General features: G+C 35.7%; 1 protein-coding gene across 7 annotated transcripts in view; it reads right to left on the reverse strand.

Annotated features, from left to right (window-relative positions):
- Positions 1-1,475: 1,475 nt before the first annotated feature.
- LOC124232194 (lysine-specific demethylase 6A-like) overlaps positions 1,476-21,414 on the reverse strand; it is a 173,640-nt gene continuing 153,701 nt past the window's right edge. For 6 of the 7 annotated variants that reach the window (XM_046649157.1, XM_046649159.1, XM_046649158.1 and 3 more), the window contains 3 exons: positions 5,888-6,014; positions 3,660-3,830; positions 1,476-2,328 (listed from right to left, as the gene is read on the reverse strand). In XM_046649157.1, the coding sequence (XP_046505113.1) occupies positions 2,299-2,328; positions 3,660-3,830; positions 5,888-6,014 (328 nt within the window). In that variant the 3' untranslated portion in view covers positions 1,476-2,298. The remainder of the gene's footprint in view (positions 2,329-3,659; positions 3,831-5,887; positions 6,015-21,414) is intronic. The other variant, XM_046649156.1, reaches the window with a different exon arrangement.

A 21,414-nucleotide genomic window follows, 5' to 3' on the forward strand; every position in this document is an offset into this window, starting at 1 on the left:
ACCTCCAGGAATAAAAGACCAAAAAAAAAAAAAAAAAAAGAATCTATTTCTTTTCAAATTTCCAAAATGCAATTTATAAAGGATGGTGAATTGATGAAAAGAAAATAGTAACAGAGGACGTCATGTATCTAGCTTTTGTAAAGTAGAATTTTGACATATAATCCAAATATGTATTCGTAAAGAAACACAGGCAAGTCACTTGCATGTCCAGGTAAATTCAGTAAATTCATTATATTAATTTTGGCAATAAATCATCTCAAAAAGAGATGAGACAATAAGATGGTTTCTAAGTAATACAAAATAGAAGCAGTTATGAAAAACTCAAATGTAGTGTTAGGGTTAGTACTTTTGTAATCTGTGATTCTTGATTTGTAACTTTTGTTTGCAAAGAAAAGTTTGCCTTGACTTTTATTATTAATGACCTTTGGATAGGAGAATTTACAAGAAAATCATGAAAACACTGGCAGTGAAAGTCTCTAAACAACACTTAGTACTTTTCATCCTTAATTAAAATAGAATTGCAATTATTTCCTTCTGAAATTATATATATGTTACATGATTACTGTTAAGATTTCAATTCTTCAAAAATTATTACCTAACTTAATAAAATATCTCTAAGTTTTTTGTCTTTAAACTATTTCTAGGAAGCCAGAACATTCAAAAATTGCTTTTGAGAAAGGTATTTTCATTAATACAATTATCAAGGCATTTTACCAGATAGAATTATAAATTCTCTTTAGCTATTTGCATAACTTGATTTATAGAACTCTACCAAAGCTCCCTGGAAAACTCTCAGAAAGAACATGATGAACATAAGAATAGAGGCCAAATGCTAGAAAAAGTAATACAGAAAACTAGGAGTCTATAAAATTAGATACTGTGGTTAATTTAAACTAATTTGCTCATATGAAATAAAATTCTTCATAGAACTTGTTCAAATTTACTAGCAATACAGGATTTGAGTATCTTCCTCCTCCTCTCCTCGAATTAAGTTGTATTAAGCAGGACAGGATGGGAATTCAAAGTCATCTAACTTTAAAAAATAAGTCACTAATATATTTGCTCTCTAAAATAGAGGCCATCATCTTGAATCTCTTCTCCATAATAAACAAATGATAAACAAGATTTATCAAACCTATATAATGCTTCCTTTAAAATCTTAATTTCACACTATTTGTTTTCTACTATACATTTTGCCAGTAATTATTTATTGGCTATTACCGCAATAATTGCAACTTAATAAACCAGATGAAAAGACATTTACTTTAAAAATAAGCATACTTTTGGAAGCGATACTTTACAGAAGGAACCTCAAAACTACCATGTGAGTTTTTAAATTTATCTTTATACAATTATATTGGTATTTCTATATGTTATACATGTGTGTGAATATATATGTATATATAAAATATATATAATCAGATTTGAAAACAAACCAAATCGGGTCTTTACAGAAAGCCTTTTTAAAACTCAAACAGTTTTAAACATTCAACAATTTTAATAAAAGTTTCTGTACAATGCTAAGCAGTTTTATTTACATATAGAAAATGTAAAAGGAGTAGAGTTTAAAATTACAGAACTCCTTAATATTTAATGGCAGGGAAATCTCAAAAAAAATAACATTCCATTCACAAATATTTTCAAGCAATAAATATGTATTCATAAATAGTGTAAATCTGTATCAAGATTAGAAACAAAAGTCACAAATCTGAAGTTTATTCCTTAGTCTATGTGCAATCCATAATCTTTGTGTCTTGGCTATTAAGCTATTAATTTTGTTTGTTTGTTTTATTTTGGAACCAGAAGTATAATCACCGTTGCCTCAAAACAAACAGAAACACAAAGGAGTAAAAAAAGTCTCATGTAATTTTTCACATTACAAAAAAAGTTGATCAAAGATTTAAATTTAACTATCTTACTAAAAAAATGACCAGCCAGGACAGTATTTTTCCCCAGGAAAATTCTGCAAGGGTAAAATACAGATGAAAACTAATTTATCTGTCCAGAAATAGAGAAACATAAAAAAAAGGTGGTCTTCAAGTCAGTAGTTTGTTGGACTCTGCCAGTTTTGTCAGATATCATAAAACATACTATTATTATTAAGTACAGCTGGATTAACTTTGTAAGAGTCTTGAAATAGAGGCAGTGCTGTCACGTCCAGATGGTTGACACTCTATTCTTTGAAGGTTGCATAGACAAAGCTTTTGGTTAGCAGTCTTATGAAACAGCTACAAAACCAGTGGTGCAGTACTTTCCTGAAGAGCAGAAAAGGTGTCATTTAATATTCATGGGACAATATTAAGAAGAGGAAGATGATAATGAAGGAGCCTAAAATTAAAAATAAGGTATGTTAATGGATTTGATATATTAATCCTTAATATTATTCTCTAACTCATAGCTATAAACAGCATACAGCTCATTTATGATGTGAGTTAGGAACAACAAATCTCAAGAAAGTTCAACAGCCTGCTAAGTGATGAGCTCTTATTGTTTCCACTGGAACCAGTTTCCTAAGAGTTCTAAATCATTAGCCCTATTTTTCTGTACTTCATCACTTAGTCAGAAACACGGATGGAACATTATTAAACTGATGAATGCTTCAGACTGCTGGAAGAAGAGTCATGAGGAAAAACAATTTTAAAATTCAATTAAAATTTCACTATCGAGTAACTGGCATATGAACCTTTCTCAGTTAGATTATCTATTTCCTATAACTTTTTCTCAAGTAATCCTGTGAACCATTCAATTAAAAATACCAGAAAATAAATTTCGAAATTTAGAACACAAGGTAACTCGATTGATATCAACAACTCATGAGTAACTGTATTGCATTCATAAAGCCATTCAAAGCCAGAAGTAAATGTTATCCCAAGCAACTTCTCCTTGAAGTTAAAAACTGCAGAATTAAATTCAAAAATTTCATGCATCTTATATACCATATCATCTAGTCAAGAACCATCACATATTTCCATGAGTTTAATACTTAAAGCAGGGACTAGGTTTTAAATAAACACAACTAGCTCTGAAAACAGAAGTACATTAAAAAACATACTGACTTCTTTTTGGATCATCCTTACAGAATTAAATAACCTATGTTTAGTTGCATCAGTTAAGTCAAATAGCATAAAGACTAAGATAATATTCTTTTATTTTGAGAAAGCTTAGCCCTGAGCTAACTGCTGCCAATCCTCCTCTTTTTGCTGAGGAAGACTGGCCCTGAGCTAACATTGGTGCCCATCTTCCTCTACTTTATATGTGGGACGCCTACCACAGCATGGCTTGCCATGTGGTGCCATGTCTGCACCCTGGTTCCAAACTGGCGAACCCTGGGCTGCCAAAGCTGAGCGTGCGCACATAGCCAGTGCGCCACTGGGCTGGCCCCTAAAGTAATATTCTTAAACTACCAAAAGATTTTAAAATATAAGTATCATGACTATTATTTAGGCCATTCTCACTGAAAAGGAAAAATAGTAAAAACATCAATTTGCTATGAATAAACTGCTTTGAAGTAGGAGGAGAATATAGGAATATCTTTTCTTACGCAATATTTATTGAGCTTATGAAAACACCTATCATATTAATTCCAATTTATCAGGTAGCAAAAACAAACACTGCTGCTTCACAATCCAACAATGTACTCACATGCTGAATTCACTTACTAAAGTAAACTGGTCATAGACTTGCATCAGGTCCTCCATTCTGTACTGTTCTAGCACCACAAAATTGTCCAGATTTCGACTTGCTTTTCGTGCACAGTCCTGGCAATGGACTATGTAGGTCTTTTGAGAATTGCTTTCATTAGTGACAAAAAGCAGATCAAAAACCTCCACCTATTTTATATAAGAGAAGAATCACTGAATAGAGTTAAAGTTATTGCCTCACCTTAGTATAACCACGGGATTCTTTTACATGAAATTGTGTACAGTGATTTTTGATTAAACGGTACTTAAAAAACTCTGGTTGTACGTTTGAGACACTGGGTTTATTCTGCAGCATATCCAAAGCCAAGGATAATGTTGTACATTTAAAGACTGAACTAGAGTAATTAAATACTCCCTACAACCCACTAGTTAAAATTTAATTTAAAGTTTGATAAATGTCAGCCTATTTTTTATTTTACCCAAAATATCAGTATATAATCAGATAAAAGTCATGATTATTTTCTTTTTACTTCTCTATGATAATAATCACAGTGTCCTGTGTTTGGATGTGTGTCTCCCGTCAGACTGAATTCCACAAAGGTAGTCAATACATTTTATTCATTGTTGCACCTCTAGAGCATATTATAGTGCTTAAAGATTAACTAAATCTAAAAAAAGGGGGAAAAAAATCAGAAAAATATAAAATATCAATTGACATATCAAGAGACAGTAAGTACATCTTATATAGAAAGAATGACAAATTGCAAAGGCTCAATCAGGATGGATAATAGATATAAAACTCACTTTCAAATACTGAAAAGATATACATTTATCCAAAGTATAACACCTATTCAGAATCTATTTGGTCTTATAACAATACACTCTGATGAGGTTATACACTATTAAAATAGCCAATGGATTTTATCAGTTTATCTTGGAATTGTTACACAAATTCAAGGTTTAGTTTGGACCTTCAATTTCCAAGCCAAGCATTCCTCTGACTTCTGCTTGATTTCTTCAGTGATAAAAAGTCCTCTGTGAACAGCTCTGTTAAAATTCCAGGGTTCATAAGGATTTGTAATACTATCCATAAGCAGTAACATAGTTTAGTGGCCCTTGTTAAAAAATTAGAGATTCTTCAAACTGTCACCAGTTCTAATTTGATCAACTACCCTGTTGATTTTACTTTCAAAAGACTTAACATTCTCTTTCTTTTACGTTAGCACTACTGTATACTGGTCTTAGCCCTTAATCCCTCTTAAGACCATTTCAATAGCCTCCAAATTGATCTCTTTGCTTCCTACCTCCATCCTCTCCAATATCAACCACCACTCTGAAAACACATAACTTGACTTAGTTCCTTGCTCAAAACTTTTAACAGCTTCAAAGACCTCAATAAACACAAATTCCTTAAACTGAATCCTAGACGTCGTTCTTGTTCTAAGCTACACATTACCCACTCTTAGAAAGTTTTAAGAATTCGACTCCACTTTCTAGCCACATTGCACTACTTATGCTTTATTACATACACTACTCATTTCCTCATCCCTATTCTGTTCCTAAAGCTTAATAATGTTTGATACACCTCCAATTCTAGTCATTTTTCACCTGTTGAAATCAAACTCATTTTTCAAGAAGGGACTCAAAAGTAACAGGTATATGTAAGTTCTTATGCCAATCTTACAAAAAAAGTCATTTTTCCTCAACATTTCTATGATAGTCTGTATATATGTTCAGCTTCATAATAATCACAGTCACAAGTATCATATGTGCATTGCAATTAGTTGTTTACAATTTGTCTTCTCCAAGTAGAATGTAAGCTTCTCCAAAGGAGGTACCACATCTTTATTTCTGCATTTCTTGCAAGCCTTGGCCACAAGAGAAAAATCTAAAAAAAATTATGAAACGAACCAGAAAGGATTTAATACTTACCTGCCTGGATCTATACTGAAATAGAGGCAGTGTCCAGGCATTTGCGTACTTAGTACAGATTGTTTCTAGTTTAAAATCTGAGAGGATTATCGTCTGGTAAGGAAGTATTACATGAATGTCTCTGTAGGAGATACTTCTGAGTTAATAGTCAATGAAGTATTATAGGATCAGATGAATATTTAATACAATTGCTATAATAACCAATTTCAATAAAATGAATTACATAAAAGTAAAGGTAAATGTATAATTTAAAAAAACCCAAAGAAACAACCCAGAGGATCCATAACACAACAATTGTCAACAACAACAGTTACCTCACAAATGCTACAGTAATGTGCTGGTTCACCATTTGTCCTCCCATGCCATATAACCTCTTTTCCTGCTGTAATAAGAGCTTCTCTCAATGTTTGACATTGCTTTAGAATTTTCAGAAGACAATACCTATTGTGGAGAAAAATTGGGACAAGCCTTGAATATTCTTAGCATAAAACATATACCAATTAGAAATAACTTTGAGGATCTTGCTTCTAAGGTCTATCAATGGGAAAATTTTCCTTTTGTCAATTTTTCATATATAGCAGCCTAATAATGACAATATGAAAGTAATGAAAGTGAAGAACTGATATTTGAATATAAAAATACAGTGACCATGGTCTACAAAAAACTCACCTCATTTAAAAATATGATCTTAATTTTTGCTCTGACATGGGCAACTGAGAGAACTTTTCTAAGAGTGTACATCTTTGCAATAAATGCTCTGAATTCTAGGCTGTACCTGTGTCGATTATAGTAAGGTTAAAAAGGCATATAATTCTGTCTAGATATTCACAAACATATCATTTATATAACTGATTTTAAAATTCTAAGACCAAAGGAGAAAATTATTTATAGATTTAGTTGTAAGAGGATATAAAATTAGTTCAACTACAGAACCAAAGGAAAAAAAGATAGTATTGGTTCAATTATAATTTGAAGGTAAAATAATAGAATCCTACATTTCTAATACTACAAATATTTTATATAACTTATACTTTCATTACATTCGTATTTCTGATACTAACAATATAGTGAATTCTCACAAATTGTGCTAACGTCTAAAATTTGCTATCATTTCTCAGAACTGTCTGGTAAAGCATTCTGTGAATGTAACTGTCTCAAGTTCTCCTTTGAAAGCAGAGTTGGACTAGATGATCTGTAAGGCACATTTTAGCTAGAAAATTACCCTAAAAAGCTTGAAATTGGTTTAACAAAAACGATGTTAAGAACAACACTAGTGAACAGCATTGGATGGGATAAGCCCCTGGTGTCAGGACCAAACTAACATGGAGCCCTTTGATGCACTGTGATTCCTATCACTTAAAAATTTGACTAGTTATTATGATTACATAACCTATTATTTGAAAGAACTGACATCACATTATTGGTAACTAAAACTATCTTCCTTATCTGTTTATACGCTTATAGTTTTTCTTTCCCACTAGAACAGAGAACTTATGAAGCCAAAGGCTTTGTCTACTGTATTTTGTCAACCACAGTAGGACTGAGCCTGGCATAGAGTAAGTGCTTAATAAATATATGATTACTATATGAATAAGTAAATTTTGCAATCCAATAAGTAGTAATAGATTTCATTTCCCTTAACTTATATTTCTGTACTGTTTATTTGTCAGGTTATACTATTTGTTTTTTTATCAAAACTCAAATAAATAGGCTTGGGGTAACATGATTTTAAGAAGAAACACAAACTTGTTAACTTATTTAAAATACATGAAATAGGGGCCAGCCCAGTGGTACAGCAGTTAAGTTAGCGTGTTCCACTTTGGTGGCCTGGAGTAAGCTGGTTTGGATCCCAGGTGTGGACCTATGCGCTGCTTATCAAGCCATACTGTGGCAGGTGTCCCATATATAAAGCAGAGGAAGATGGGCACAGATATTAGCTCAGGGCCTATCTTCCTCAGCAAAAAGAGGAGCAGTGGTGGCAGATGTTAGCTCAGGGCTAATTTTCCTCAAAGAAATAAACAAAACAAGTATAACAATATCTAGTTTAAAGTCGCATGAAAAATTTCTCAAATATCATATAAAGTAATACCACTTTCAGTTTGCCTATAGCGATTCTTATTCAGAAACAAAGCCATGCCTTACTCTGTGTTTGGATTTCCAAATAAGGAAAGCTTTGTGGTGCGTGTTTGAAAAAGTGCTAGGCAAGGCAAGAAAGAAAGTTCAGTTCAGGAAAGAAAATATACATCACACTAGGTGTACAGCACTTCCTCATGTCTTCCTCGTACTCCCTCCAGTGTGATTTCATTTCTGAGACCAGACACCTTACTTCATAAGTTTTAAAAGTACTGCTTTAAAATATTTACTTCACATGAAAATAACACCTAAAACTCTGCAAATTTTTATTTGTAGTTGCAACAATGCTTGTAAATTTGACAATACTTCCATGTGGGAAAATAAACTATTAATAAGAGGTAGCATTCATAAAGGCTTAGTACCAGAAAGGACACAGAATTAGGATTTTACATACATAGAACACATACATACACCACTTATGTTTTGTGTGACTTAACCCCTGTGTGAGAGGCATTATCAATTCCATTTCACAAATGAGGAAAATGGAGCTTGAAATGTACCTGAAATGTTTTCCTCTCACTATCTTTTCTATACTCTCTTTTCTTTGCTTTCTGTCTATTATTCTCCCCTAATTTACCGCCTCCTTTTTTCTCCTATGAAGATGAGATTATTGAGGCTGGCTACATAATCACACTTTGTTCCCCCAAAACACTTAGCAGTATCAGGAAATAGCTTAGTGTTGTGCAGTCTGTATTATTCCACTTTTTACTTAACAAATAAACTTTCATGTCCAACAGGACAGATTATTTCCACAGTTAGATCATAATTTTTAATATGCTACTTCATAGCTAATTTCAAAGTTTCATATAAAAAGAGGCAATACACTACAAAGACAGAGAGCTTGGTTTGCTAGGAATAAACATTAAACATGAGTACACTGTCTTATTCTGAATTACAATTACAGAATTACTTGCCCTGATAGTAGAAATCTTAAAAACTGACAGTTCTGATAATTTTATCACACAATAACATATACCTCATAGCTTCACTAAGATGATAACTTGTTCTCTGAGTTCCCCAGGAATGTGATAACCTCCAGGAAGAAAACTCTTAAGCTGGTAGCTATCACAAATGACAGAAGAAAGAGATAATGCAGTGCCTTGAAGTCTGTCACACCAGATGGTCAACATTCTGAAATCCTCCTTGTTTGCCCATTTCCCCTATATAACTGCCTCAAGATTCTATACAAATTTAAGACGGTTCCTTAGGGCACTAGTCCACCATCTTCTGATTCTGCTGGCTAATCATATAGATTTTCCTTCCTTAACCACTGGTTTGCAATTGATTCGCATCTGACTGAGGTGAGCAGAATGAGCCCCCTTTTTGCTCAGTTACAAATTTCTGGTGACCCAGGTGGGATACACTTCTGCCTGTGGCTAGTGGACCCCAGGAGAAATATAATTACTGGGAACAAGTAAACTAAATAGGTGTGAAAGAGATAAAAGGTTTTCGGAAGAACATATAGATGTACCTAAAACAACTTTAAGATGATGGCTGCTTTAATGTCACATGAAATTTTTCTAAACTAAACATAATTGTTGAAAACAATTTAGACAAACATAAGTCAGTAAGAGTTTCTGGATGCAATAATTAAGTTTTATCATATACACTTGAAAAATAGCTTCCAAAATCTTTTTGGTAACTTGAAACCTAGAGTTTTGCTGAATTAAGTTAAATGATAAAATCTGTTGAACACCTAGGTCATTTCCACATAGGATAACATACTAGAAATTGATTACTAAGCACAGATTTGTCTGCTTTTGGTTTATCTCAAAGAAACTAAAATACGCTTGAGTTTATTGATACACATGTTTTGTGCATGCTGAGGAAATCTTTTTGAGAAAGCACTGATTTCTGAACAGTCTATATAAAAGAAAAGTAAAATGTATGTTTTCAGTAAAGAAGGTGTAAAGAATAGAGATACTTGTTTTATTAAGAAAGATAAATTTGTCCTAAACTATTAGAAAACCAAAAAGAAAAAAAGTGAAAGAAGGCATGGAACAAATTCTGAATGTAAAGAGTAGGTGACAGAAGGTTTGTATAAGTAAAACTGAAGTTTTGTGCTTGGTCAGGTGGGCTGACATAAGCTGGCAGAAAATTAGAATTTGGCTTTCTCTTTCTTAAAATGATAATTCTCTTGAACTTTCGGTCTGCTCTTGATAAACTGGTTATAAAAGGTTTTTCTTTACCTTTGAGTAAGTCTACCCAAAAGACAGAAATCTACATTTTGTTAAAATAGTTTCCATTTCCTATGTTGAGAAAGACTGAAGTCTATTAAGGTTTTTGAATGTTTGAATGCTCTGTTTGCCTTTGACATCTTCTGTTCTCACCTTAATAGAATGGACACCTAAGCACTGCTTCCTCTTTGAGCAACTGTTTCAAAACTTTCTGATAAATTTTCTTCAAACTTAATCTTTCTTTTGGCTTAAAAAAGGACACTAAGAGCATTTGACAAGATCCAACATCCATTTATGATAAAAACTCTCAATAAAAATGGGTATAGAAGGAAAGTACCTCAATATAATAAAGGCCATATATGACAAACCCATAGCCAACATCATACTCAATGGGCAAAAACTGAAAGGCATCCCTCTGAGAACAGGAACAAGACTAGTGTGCCCACTCTCACTACTTTATTTAACATAGTACTGGAGGTTTTGGCCAGAGCAATTAGGCAGGAAAAAGAAATAAAAGTAATCCAAATAGGCAACGAAGAAGAGAAACTCTCGCTGTTTGCAGACAACATGATCTTATATAGAGAAAACTCTGAAAAATCCACTGGAAAGCTACTAGAAATAATCAACAATTACAGCAAAGTTGCGGGTTACAAAACCAACTCACGTAAATTAGTAGGATTTCTATACTCCAATAATGAACTAACAGAAAGAGAACTCAAGGACAAAATCCCATTCATAATTGCAACAAAAAAAATAAAATATCTTGGAATAAATTTAACCAAGGAAGTGAAAGATCTATACAATGAAAACTACAAGACTTTCCTCATAGAAATTGAGGATGATAATAAAGAGATGGAAAAACATTCCATGCACGTGGACTGGAAATAACCGTAGCGAAAATGTCCATAATACCTAAAACAATCTACAGATTCAAGGCACTCCCAATCAGAATTCCAATGACATTCTTTGCAGAAATAAAACAAAGAATTCTAAAATTCATATGGGGCAACAAAAGACCTGAACTGCTAAAGGAATCCTGAGCAAAAAGAACAATGCTGTGGGCATCACAATCCCTGACTTCAAAATGTACTAAAAAGCTACAGTAATCAAAACAGCTTGGTACTAGTACAACAACAGTCACACAGATAAATAGAACAGACCTCAAAGCCCAGAAATAAAACCACACATCTATGGACAGCTAATCTTCAACAAAAGAGCTGAGAACATACAACAGAGTAAAGAGTCTATTCAACAAATGGTGTTGGGAAAACTGGACAGCCACATGTAAAAGAATGAAAATAGACTATTATTTTACACCATTCACAAAAATAAACTCAAAATGGATCAAAGACTTAAAGGTAAGACCTGAAACCATAAGACTTCTCGAAGAAAATATAGGCGTTACATTCTTTGAGATCAGTCTTAAAGGGATCTTTTTGGAGACCATGTCTTCTCAGACAAGGGAACAACAGAAAGAATAAACAAATGGGACTTTATCAGACTAAAGAGCTACAAGGCAAGGAAAAACAGGATTGAAACAAAAACACAACCAACCAAGTGGGAAAAATATTTGCAAATCATATATGCGACAAAGGCTTAATCTCCATAATATATAAAGAACTCACATGGCTCAACAACAAAAAGTCAAACCACCTGATCAAAAAATGGGCAGGGGATATGAACAAATATTTCTCCAAGAACATCTACAGATGGCCAATAGGCACATGAAAACACGTTCACCATCACTGAGCATCAGGGAAATGCAAATCAAAATTACACTAAGATATCACCTTACACCCATTAGAATGGCTAAAATAAAACAAAAAATAACAAATGTTGGAGAGGTTGTTGAGAAAAAGGAACCCTCATACACTGCTGATGGGAATGCAAACGGTGTAGCCATTAAGGAAAACAGTATGAAGATTTCTCAAAAAATTAGAAATAGAAATACCATATGACCCAGCCATCCCACTGCTGGTTATCTATGCAAAGAACTTGAATTCAGCAAGTCAAAGAGACCTATGCACCCCTATGGTCATTGCAGCATTATTCACAATAGCCAAGACGTGGAATTAACCTAAGTGCCCATCAACTGATGATTGGATAGAGAAGAAATGGCAGATATATACAATGGAATGCTATCAGCCATAAAAAAGGATAAAATTGTTGCATTCACAACAACATGGATGGACGTCGAGGTTATTATGTTAAGTAAAATAAGCCAGATAGAGAAAAACAATCTCTGTATGACTCCACTCACATGTGGAAGATAACAAACATGTGGACAAAGAGAACAGATTAGTGGTTACCAGGGGAAAGGGGGCAAGAGGGGTGGGCACAAAGGGTGAAGTGGTACAAATGACTCACAAATAATAATGTACAACTGAAATTTCACAAGTTTGTAAACTATGATAACCTCAACAAAAAATAAAATAGAAAAAAAAGGAAACTAAGAATTTCCATTAACCTCTGGAACTTCTCAAACAATTTTGTCCTCTCTTTCTTTAAAGAGAGAAATATTAAACTAACTAGGTGTATTTGGTATGTTGAATTACATGGGAAATGTCAAATAAACGATACTAAATCATCCTAGGGTATATACTGTGTGGGTAATTGTTATTAATGTAAGAGGGTGTTTTTGTTTTTTATTTTTTTTGGTGAGGAAGATTGTCCCCGAGCTGACATCTGTTGCCACTTTTCCTGATTTTGCTTGAGGAAAACTGTCCCTGAGCTAATATCTGTGCTAATATTCCTGAGATACCCCCACAGCAGGGTTTGATGATCAGCATACAGGTTGGGAACCAGGATCTGAACCTGTGAATCCTGGGCTACCAAAGGGGAGGGGTATGAACTTTACCACTACACCACAGGCTTTGCCCCGTAAGTGTTTTTGGTTTTTTTTTAATATATATAAAACACTCAAAAATTCTGATTTGTAATGGTTGTCAATCATAATTCTAGTTACTACCTCAAAGTGTTGTATGTTACAGAAATAGCCAAGTGCCTTCGCATTGTCATTTTGAATGTTTTGTTATTTGCAGACAGTTACTTCACTCAGATTTTTTTGCAAATATGTTTCCTCTTCAGAGAGATTCTTGGAAAAGGACTCTGACACTTGCTCTAGGATGCAGGTTTTTAAAAAACTTTTAGATTATGAAACTGAGCTAAGAAATTACAGAATTATAACTGAAAAACTGAGATGGCCTCATGGAACTGCTAACAGAAGAGGAAGAGTTGGTTACATGAAACTAAACTGACAAGGATGATTATAATTTTTAAGAATTTTCACTTGAAATATTGCTGACTTTTTAATGCTTTGTTTTTTCAGGTTTAAGTAAAACTACTTCTCTTAAGTTAACTATGACATAACAATTTGGTAAATTATACTTTTGTAAACAGAAATGAAACATTTACCTTTTTCTCCTTACCTGATCCCTCCAGAATTTAAAAACTTTCAATGAGTGAGAATTCTTATTTTCATGGTAATATAGTTATTTGCGTACATTCAATAGAAATATGCTCTTATAGCAGGACACAATTGGAAACACTGGTTATATTACCAAGGCTTTGACTGGCATGTCATATTTGAGACAAACATACAGACTCAGATATGACAAAAAAGCTTTTGTGAGGAACAAAGATTGGACTTTATGGAATATATGAAAAGTGGTACGAGGCCAACTGAAAATATTGCACTGGTACCTTGTTGACAGGGTTCCTAATATCCATACCAGGTGAGTAAGGAAGGTCACTTTCCTGACAGGTGCAGGAGCCCCAGGATATTTTAGTGACCTCAAGAAAAGAGGAATCCATCCCAAATCTGTACGTAGTGCAGTCAGAGTCTGATGCAAATTCCTTGGTCTGGCTTTCCTGGCCTCAAGAGGCCTTTAAATTCAATCTGAGATTCCTTATAAAAAGTTCCAGCAAAGCAGATTTAAAAGAGCATACAGGATCAATTGCTATTCTTACTGTACTTATGTAAACAATTGGGTCAAATGTTTTTTAAAACCAGACCTATTACACAAACCAATGAGTCTTAAGTTTGCTATCTTTGGTAAAAATGAGGGTGACTGTAGAGAGAAAAATTATGTTTCAATAGAAAGTACAATACACATTTATGGATGCTGAATTTTGGTTCTGTTAGTTATCTTTGAGGTTTTTGTTTTCTATCTGTAAACTAGACTGGATCCTGGATTATTCTGGTTTCCTCAAATATCTGATACAGATCTCCAAAATAACGCTTTTTATTTTTTTCTGTCCTTTTTCATTTAGAATCATTGAAAACTAGAACGACCCTTCTTCCTGAAGCCGTAAACAAAAATTGGACAACAGTGATATAAATTCTATTTGACAAGGGAGATAGAATTTAAACCTGACTCTGCACTACATGTCCTAGAAACTGGTTGGCAGGAACAGCCATTAGCTTTCCTTAATGAAGAATTAATGCATGGGGCAGGCCCTGTGGCTGAGTTGTTGGGTTCAGGCACCCCGCTGTGGCGGCCCAGGGTTTTGCCAGTTCAGATCCTGGATGCGGACAAAGCACCAATCACCAAGCCATGCTGGGGTGGCATCCCACATGCCACAACTAGAAGGACCCACAACAAAAAAACATACAACTATGTACGTGGGGCTTTGGGGAGAAAAAGGAAAATAAAATCTTTTAAAAAAAGAAGGAATTAATGCAGACCCTAAAACCAAACTACTTAAGTATACCATAAAGTACACATCACAGTAGACAATGAGGGAAAGTTGGTCCATGTTGGTCAAAAACCGTCCAGTTGGTCCATGAATACAAACGTACATGTACAGGATTCACAAGTGGCATGATCTACTTTTTCTCTGCTCTTTCAACTTCACCGCCTATGCCCAACGGAACCATTGTCCTGGTATGTGCCACCCTTTTCCTTTTCTTCCTTTGTTGGAAATGTAAAAAATGTTGCTGCTCGTGTCTCTGATGATGTTGCAGTCCTCACCAAATAGCCTTAATGAAGGTCAGAATTAATCCTTGGTTCCAGGAAATAATGAAGCAATTAGAAAGGCTTGCTTAGATCCATACTGACAGTTTTAGGATTCCCGAATCTTCCCCCTCGTAGCATCCCTCATCAGCAGGAAGTAGCCAAAAGAATTCAACAACCTTATTCCCAAGTACTTCATATGGTTATGAAGTTACAACTCACAGTGGGGAAATTTTAACAGCTGGAACTTAAATTAATGTAAGGGAAGCCATTTTATGGAAAAGCAGCAATATTGTAACCATGACCCTGACTCACTAGTCTCTGAATACATTCTAGCCTACACATAGCCTAAATGATTAAGCACCTGTTGCTTTTACAAAATACATGATCTGCTAGTCCTATGATTCTTGCTTACATATATCTCCCAGCTGTGATCAGACAACTTTATTCTCTGAGTTCCCCAGGAAAGTGACGAGCCCAAGAAAAACTGCATTGGTACCCATCACTAATACAGAAGAAAGAGATAATGTGGTGCCTTGAAGTTCATCACACTAGATAACAGACATCCCTAAACCTTGCTCCCTTGCCCATTTCCCATATATAACTGCCTCAAGATTCTGTATGATTTTACGATGGTTCTATAGGAGACTATTCTGCCATCTTCCAATTATGCTAGCTAAATGTATAAATACTCCTTTCTCAATCACTGGCTTGTCTGCAATTGATGGGCACCAGTTTGCAGTGAGCAGAGGAGCCCCCTTCTGCTCAGTTACACTTTTTCTGTATTCCTGAGTTTCCTCACCTACTTTATAATGTTATAACACCAGCATAATAATAAACTCCTAAGGATGTCCACATCCTAATCCTCAGAACTTGTTAATATGTTATGATACATGGCAAGAGAACTAAGGTTGCACATGGAATTAAGGTTGCTAATCAGCTGACCATGAGATGTGGAGATTTACCTTGGATTATCTTACTGGGTTCAACTGTAAAGAAAGCATCGTTAAAAGTAGAAAGGGGAAGCAGAAGAGTTAATGTTAGAAAGATGCAGTGTGAGAAAGACCAACTTTGTCATTGTTAGCTTTGAAGATGGAAGGGGATCCAAAAGCCAAGAAATGTGGGAGGTCTCAATAAGTTAAAAAAGGCAAGAAAATAGGTTCTTTTATTGCTTCTGGAAAGAAACACAGCCCTGCCAATTTCTTTATTTTAATCCAGGGAGACCCATTTCAGACTTCTGACACTTGGAAGTTTAACATAACAAATTTATGTTTTAAGCTAATAAATTTGTAGTATTTTGTTATAGAAGCAATAGAAAACTAATACAATACATAAAAGGTTTAGTAGTCAGTGCTCAACAAATGACCAAAGCCATCATCTAAACACTATTCTGTCAAATTCTTAAATTCAGTTAAAATAATTACTATTACTAAAGTTTAGTTTTTGAGTTGAAAAAATTCTGGCATGAATGCCAACTGAAACTTCTACACAGTCATGCATTCCTCAACGGGGATATATTCTGAGAAATGCATCATCAGGTGATTTCATCATTGAGTGAACACACAGTATACTTACAAAGCTAGATGGTATAGCCTACAACACACCTAGGCTGCTTGGTACTAATCTTATGGACCACCATCATACATGTGGTCCATCACTGATCAAAACGTCATTAATGAGGTGCATGACAATAATTCTAGTGCTGAGCTTAAAAATGTAGATATTAAAGGAGTCTACAGAGGCCTGCCCTGTGGCTGAGTGGTTAAGTTAGTGTGCTCCACTTCAGTGGCCCAGGGTTCGCTGGTTCAGATCCTGTGCAGGGACCTACATGCCACTCATCAACCTATAGTATGGTGGCATCCCACACAGAACTAGAATGGCCTGCAACTAGGATATACAGGTAAGTACTAGGACTTTGGGAAGAAGAAAACAAAGAGGAAGATTGGCAACAGATGTTAGCTCAGGGACAATCTTCCTCAAAAAAAAAAACCGAAGCATTAAGAAGTCTATAATTATGACACTATATTTTTAAACCATCAGGTCACCTCAAAGTGTAGTTCCAGGGATAAACTGAAGTGAAAGCCATACTGCTGTCGATGGTGGAGTGAAGAAAATATCTGGAGCTAACATATCAAATGACTCAAGGCAGAGGAGAAGTATCACAAGAAAAAGACTGTTTATTAAGGATCAGCACAGCTCACAAACCAAGTTAAATTAATACTACTTTCTTTTTGACAGGGTATTAGATTTGAGGACCAAAGCAATGATGTGGATACTATAATTTACAGCAAAACTGCTTAAGCGAAAATGACAACAATAAATACTCCTATTTATTTCTGCAACAATATATTCTCATTGCTTTCTTGCCTCTCTCTGTTCACTGTTTTATCTAGTTTCTCAATTTTCCTGTATTTAAATAGATGTATTCTCTGAGTTTGCAGCCCTTGCTGTTTGTTCTTGTCCTCTCAAGACAATCACAAACTACCTAAGGTAGAATTTCCCCAGTCAGTCAGCTCCTCCTTTGACTGCTCTATTGAAATTCTACATTTCCAACATCTTTTCCTAAAAATCTGTATCCAGCTTCTCAATTTTGCTATTGTCCCAAAGTGGAGTGATGTATCACAGTTATAAATCAATGCTTTCACATTGGACAGATACATGTATCAGTAAAAAACTCTGAACATATATTTGAAATTGTCTTATAAACAGCCAGCATTATTTTTAAAAATGCTGGTCTAATAAGTTTGGGAGACGCTGCAAATCTTCCTCTCCTATTCACAAAATACATAAATACATATAGGCCCCTAAAAGAACTTAGCAAAAACAGAGAGTAGTTTAACTCTTCAGTCTGCAATATCTCAAGTTTCTTTGACTAGAATTACTTTTCATTACTGATAGTGGAGAGAAAATGAAAGAAAAGCATGTAAACGGCAATTTGGAGAAACGCTGCTAAGTGGCACTATCTGAAAATGCGTATTCTAAATATACATAAAATAAATGTAACAGAAAATGAGCGAGAAATTACTAGACTATGTATTTAAATTGTTAATCTATTAAATTCATAATGACTGGTTCAAGAAACTAAGAAAGGGAATGATTTAGAACAATAGGAAAATTTAACCATTTCAGTTAAATCAATATTTTAAACGCTAATTTCCTTATGAGTTATTTATAATGTAATCATTCCCACTCCCTAATGCTTCTGGCACACTTCCAATATTAAAACTAAAGATGACCTTCAGGTCAAGACGGCTGTGTAAGTAGACTCTGAACTCATCTCCTCCCACGAACACAATCGGGTTACAATGATTTTTGAAAAAAGAACCCTGGATTGAAAACTGAAAACTGGATAAAAAGAACCCTGACAACAAGGGACAGTCCTGACTAAGGCAGAAGAGGCAGAAATTCCTGCTGGAGAGGAAAAAAGCCACCTTTGGGAGCAGTGGAGTTTCTCAGCTGGCCAGGTGGGAGCCACCCTAAGGCACACATCCCTCCCTGGAAGAGTGAGGTCCAGAGCGGGGCGGATACCACTATAAGCATCCTTCAGACTCAGCCCAGCTGAGCCCGGGATCTTACTGTCTCGCTTCGCTGGCTATTAACTACAGTGAGGATAGCACCAGAAAAGCTATCGGCCAAAAGCTGAAAAGACCCGGGTCTTAAAGGGCCCACGCACAAACTCACTCATTGCAGCAACCTAAAATCACCAGAGAGAAGGCTGACAGTCCTTTGGCAAAATGAGACTCACCTGGAGGGATCTGAGAGAATTTTGGGGAGAGGAGGGACCTCACTAGATACTGAGACATTGGTGGGGGCCATTGTTCTGACCTAGTCCAGACGTGCTGGCACAGACCCTGGTGGGCGCCACTGAGATTCTCCCTTTGGCCTGTTAGCCCATGGATCTGCCACGCCCACTAGAGCACCAATTTAATCCAATTCAGCCAGGGCAGGCAACCCACCATAGGGACTGGCCCCACCTAACAGCAAGCCCTAGGCTACTTTTCAGCCTGCATTGACTGGGTGCCTTGAACCTCTACAGGCAGGCAAGTCTGTCTGCCTCTGTGGGGCAGGGCCTGTGTGAGATGTAAACTGTGGGGGGCATTGGTGGAGAGGTGGGGGCCCCTGCACTGTGGCATCGGGGTACGTTCCAGGGGGTTAAGAAGTGTGCCTGGACCAGAACTGTGTTGACGGTGTCTGGTCCTCTGGGGGGTGAGGCTTATCAGTTCCATAAGACCTGTGCTTCACAAATAGCGATAAAAAGGATCAGTCCCACCTTTGAAAGCCTGAAACAACACAGTGCTCCATGCCTAGGGCCAGCCTCACTCAGCTGCAGTCCTAAGAAAACTGACAGCAGCCTTGTAGGCCTGAGGCCTCTCACAAATATAAGCCCCTGAGCCTACCAATCAGCAACACTAGGTACCAACCCAATTAACATGAAACTGTAATAGGAATGTGCTGATAGACTTTGTAGTCAACAGTGCTGAGGCTCCCCAAACCGGATTTACAAACAGGTGGACAGGGAAGGAAAGATCAGAGTCCCTGGGTATCTGCAGTGGGACCAACCCTGCCACAGCAGGACACAAGTAGCCCACAAAGGGGTCACTCCTGGATCTTCAGGACTGGTAACCAGAGGGAAGCACACTGCTGGGCCTCATAAGGCATCTCATACATAGGGCCACTTCTCCAGGATCAGGAGACATAGCCGACTCACCAAATACATAGAAAGAAGCACAGAGAAAGAGACACAATGAGGACACAAAGGAACAGTTTCCAAGCAAGGGAACAGGACAAACCCCTGGAAAAAGGACTAAATAAAACAGAAACAAGCGACCTACTCGAAAAACAGTTCAAACAAAATATCATGAGGATGCTCACAGATATGGGGAGAAGAACGGATGAACAGTGAGCTCATCAGCAAAGAACTGAAGATATTTAAAAAAAAACAATCAGAAATGAAGAATACAATACTGGAAATGAAAAATTCACTAGAGGTACTCAATAGCAGAGTAGAGGATGCAGAAGAACGTATCAGCAAGCTAGACAAAAAACTAGAGGAAATCACCCAAGCAGAACAGAAAAAAGAAAAAAGAATTGGACAGAATGAGAACAGTCTAAGGGAACTCTGGGACAATATCAAGCACACTAACATCTGTAGTATAGGTGTCCCAGAAGGAGAAGAGAGAGATAAAGGGGCAGAAAATTTATTTGAAGAAATAATAGATGAAAATTTTCCTAACCCGAGGAAGGAGACAGACATCCAAGTTCAGGACGGACAGAGAGCCCCAAACAAGATAAGCCCAAAGAAGCCCACACCAAGGCATAGTATAATTAAAATGTCCAAAATTAAAGATAAAGAGAGAATCCTAAAAGCAGCAAGAGGAAGGCCACAAGTGACATACAAAGGGAAGCCCAGCAGGCTATCAGTAGACTTCTCAGCCAAGACCCTACAGTGGGAAGAGAATGGTATGATGTATTTAAAGTGCTAAAAGGAAAAACCTACAGCCAAGAATACTCTATCCATCAAGGTTGTCATTCAGAATGCAAGGAGAGATAAAGAGCTTCCCAGATAAGCAAAAATTAAAGGAGTTTATCACCAAGAAACCAGTTCTACAAGGGACTTATTTAAGTGGGAAAGCACTGACGACAAATAATAAAGATAAAAGAAAAAATTATCATAAAAACAAAGCAACAAAAAAAAAACATGGAATAAAATCAATCTCAAAGGTAAAATACAGTAAAGGTAGCAGATCAGCTACCTGTGAAGATAATATGAAGGTTAAAAGACAAATGTACTAAAATCACCTATTTCAATGATAAGAGCGTAGTGGGTAGACACACACTAAACAAGAGACTATATATGATTTGAAAAACATAAAATGAGGGAGTAGGGGAGTGAAAAAGTAGAGCTTTTAGAAAGACGTCAAGTGAAAGAGTCTATCAACTCACTATAGACTGCTATATACATAGAATATTAAATAGAATTCGCATGGTAATCACAAATGAGAAATCTATAATAAGCAAGAAAAAGTAAGACAAAAGAAATCAAACATATTACTAAAGATAGCCATCAAACCACAAGGGAAGAGAGCAAGAGAAAAAGAAAGGAACAAAGAACTACTAAAACACCCAGAAAAAGGAAAATAACAAAGTGGCAATAAATACATATCTATCAATAGCTACTTTAAACATCAATGGACTAAATGCTCCAATCAAATGTCCTACGGTGGCCAAGTGGATAAAAAAACAAGACCCATGTATATGCTGCATACAAGAGACACACTTCAGACCTACAGACACTCACAAACTGAAAGTGAAAGGATAGAAAAAGATATTCCATGCAAATGGCAAAGAAAAGAAAGCAGGGGTAGCAATACTTATATCAGACAAGATAGACTTTAAAACAAAAACTGTAATAAGAGACAAAGATGGGCACTACATAATGAGAAAGGGAACAATCCAATAAGAAAACATAACACTTGTAAATATCTATGCACCCAACATAGGAGCACCAAAATATATAAAGCAATTATTAACAGACATAAAAGGAGAAATATACAGTGACACAATAACATTAGGGGA

This window comes from Equus quagga, unplaced genomic scaffold (assembly GCF_021613505.1).
Source record: "Equus quagga isolate Etosha38 unplaced genomic scaffold, UCLA_HA_Equagga_1.0 HiC_scaffold_32_RagTag, whole genome shotgun sequence".
Classification (NCBI taxonomy): domain Eukaryota; kingdom Metazoa; phylum Chordata; class Mammalia; order Perissodactyla; family Equidae; genus Equus; species Equus quagga.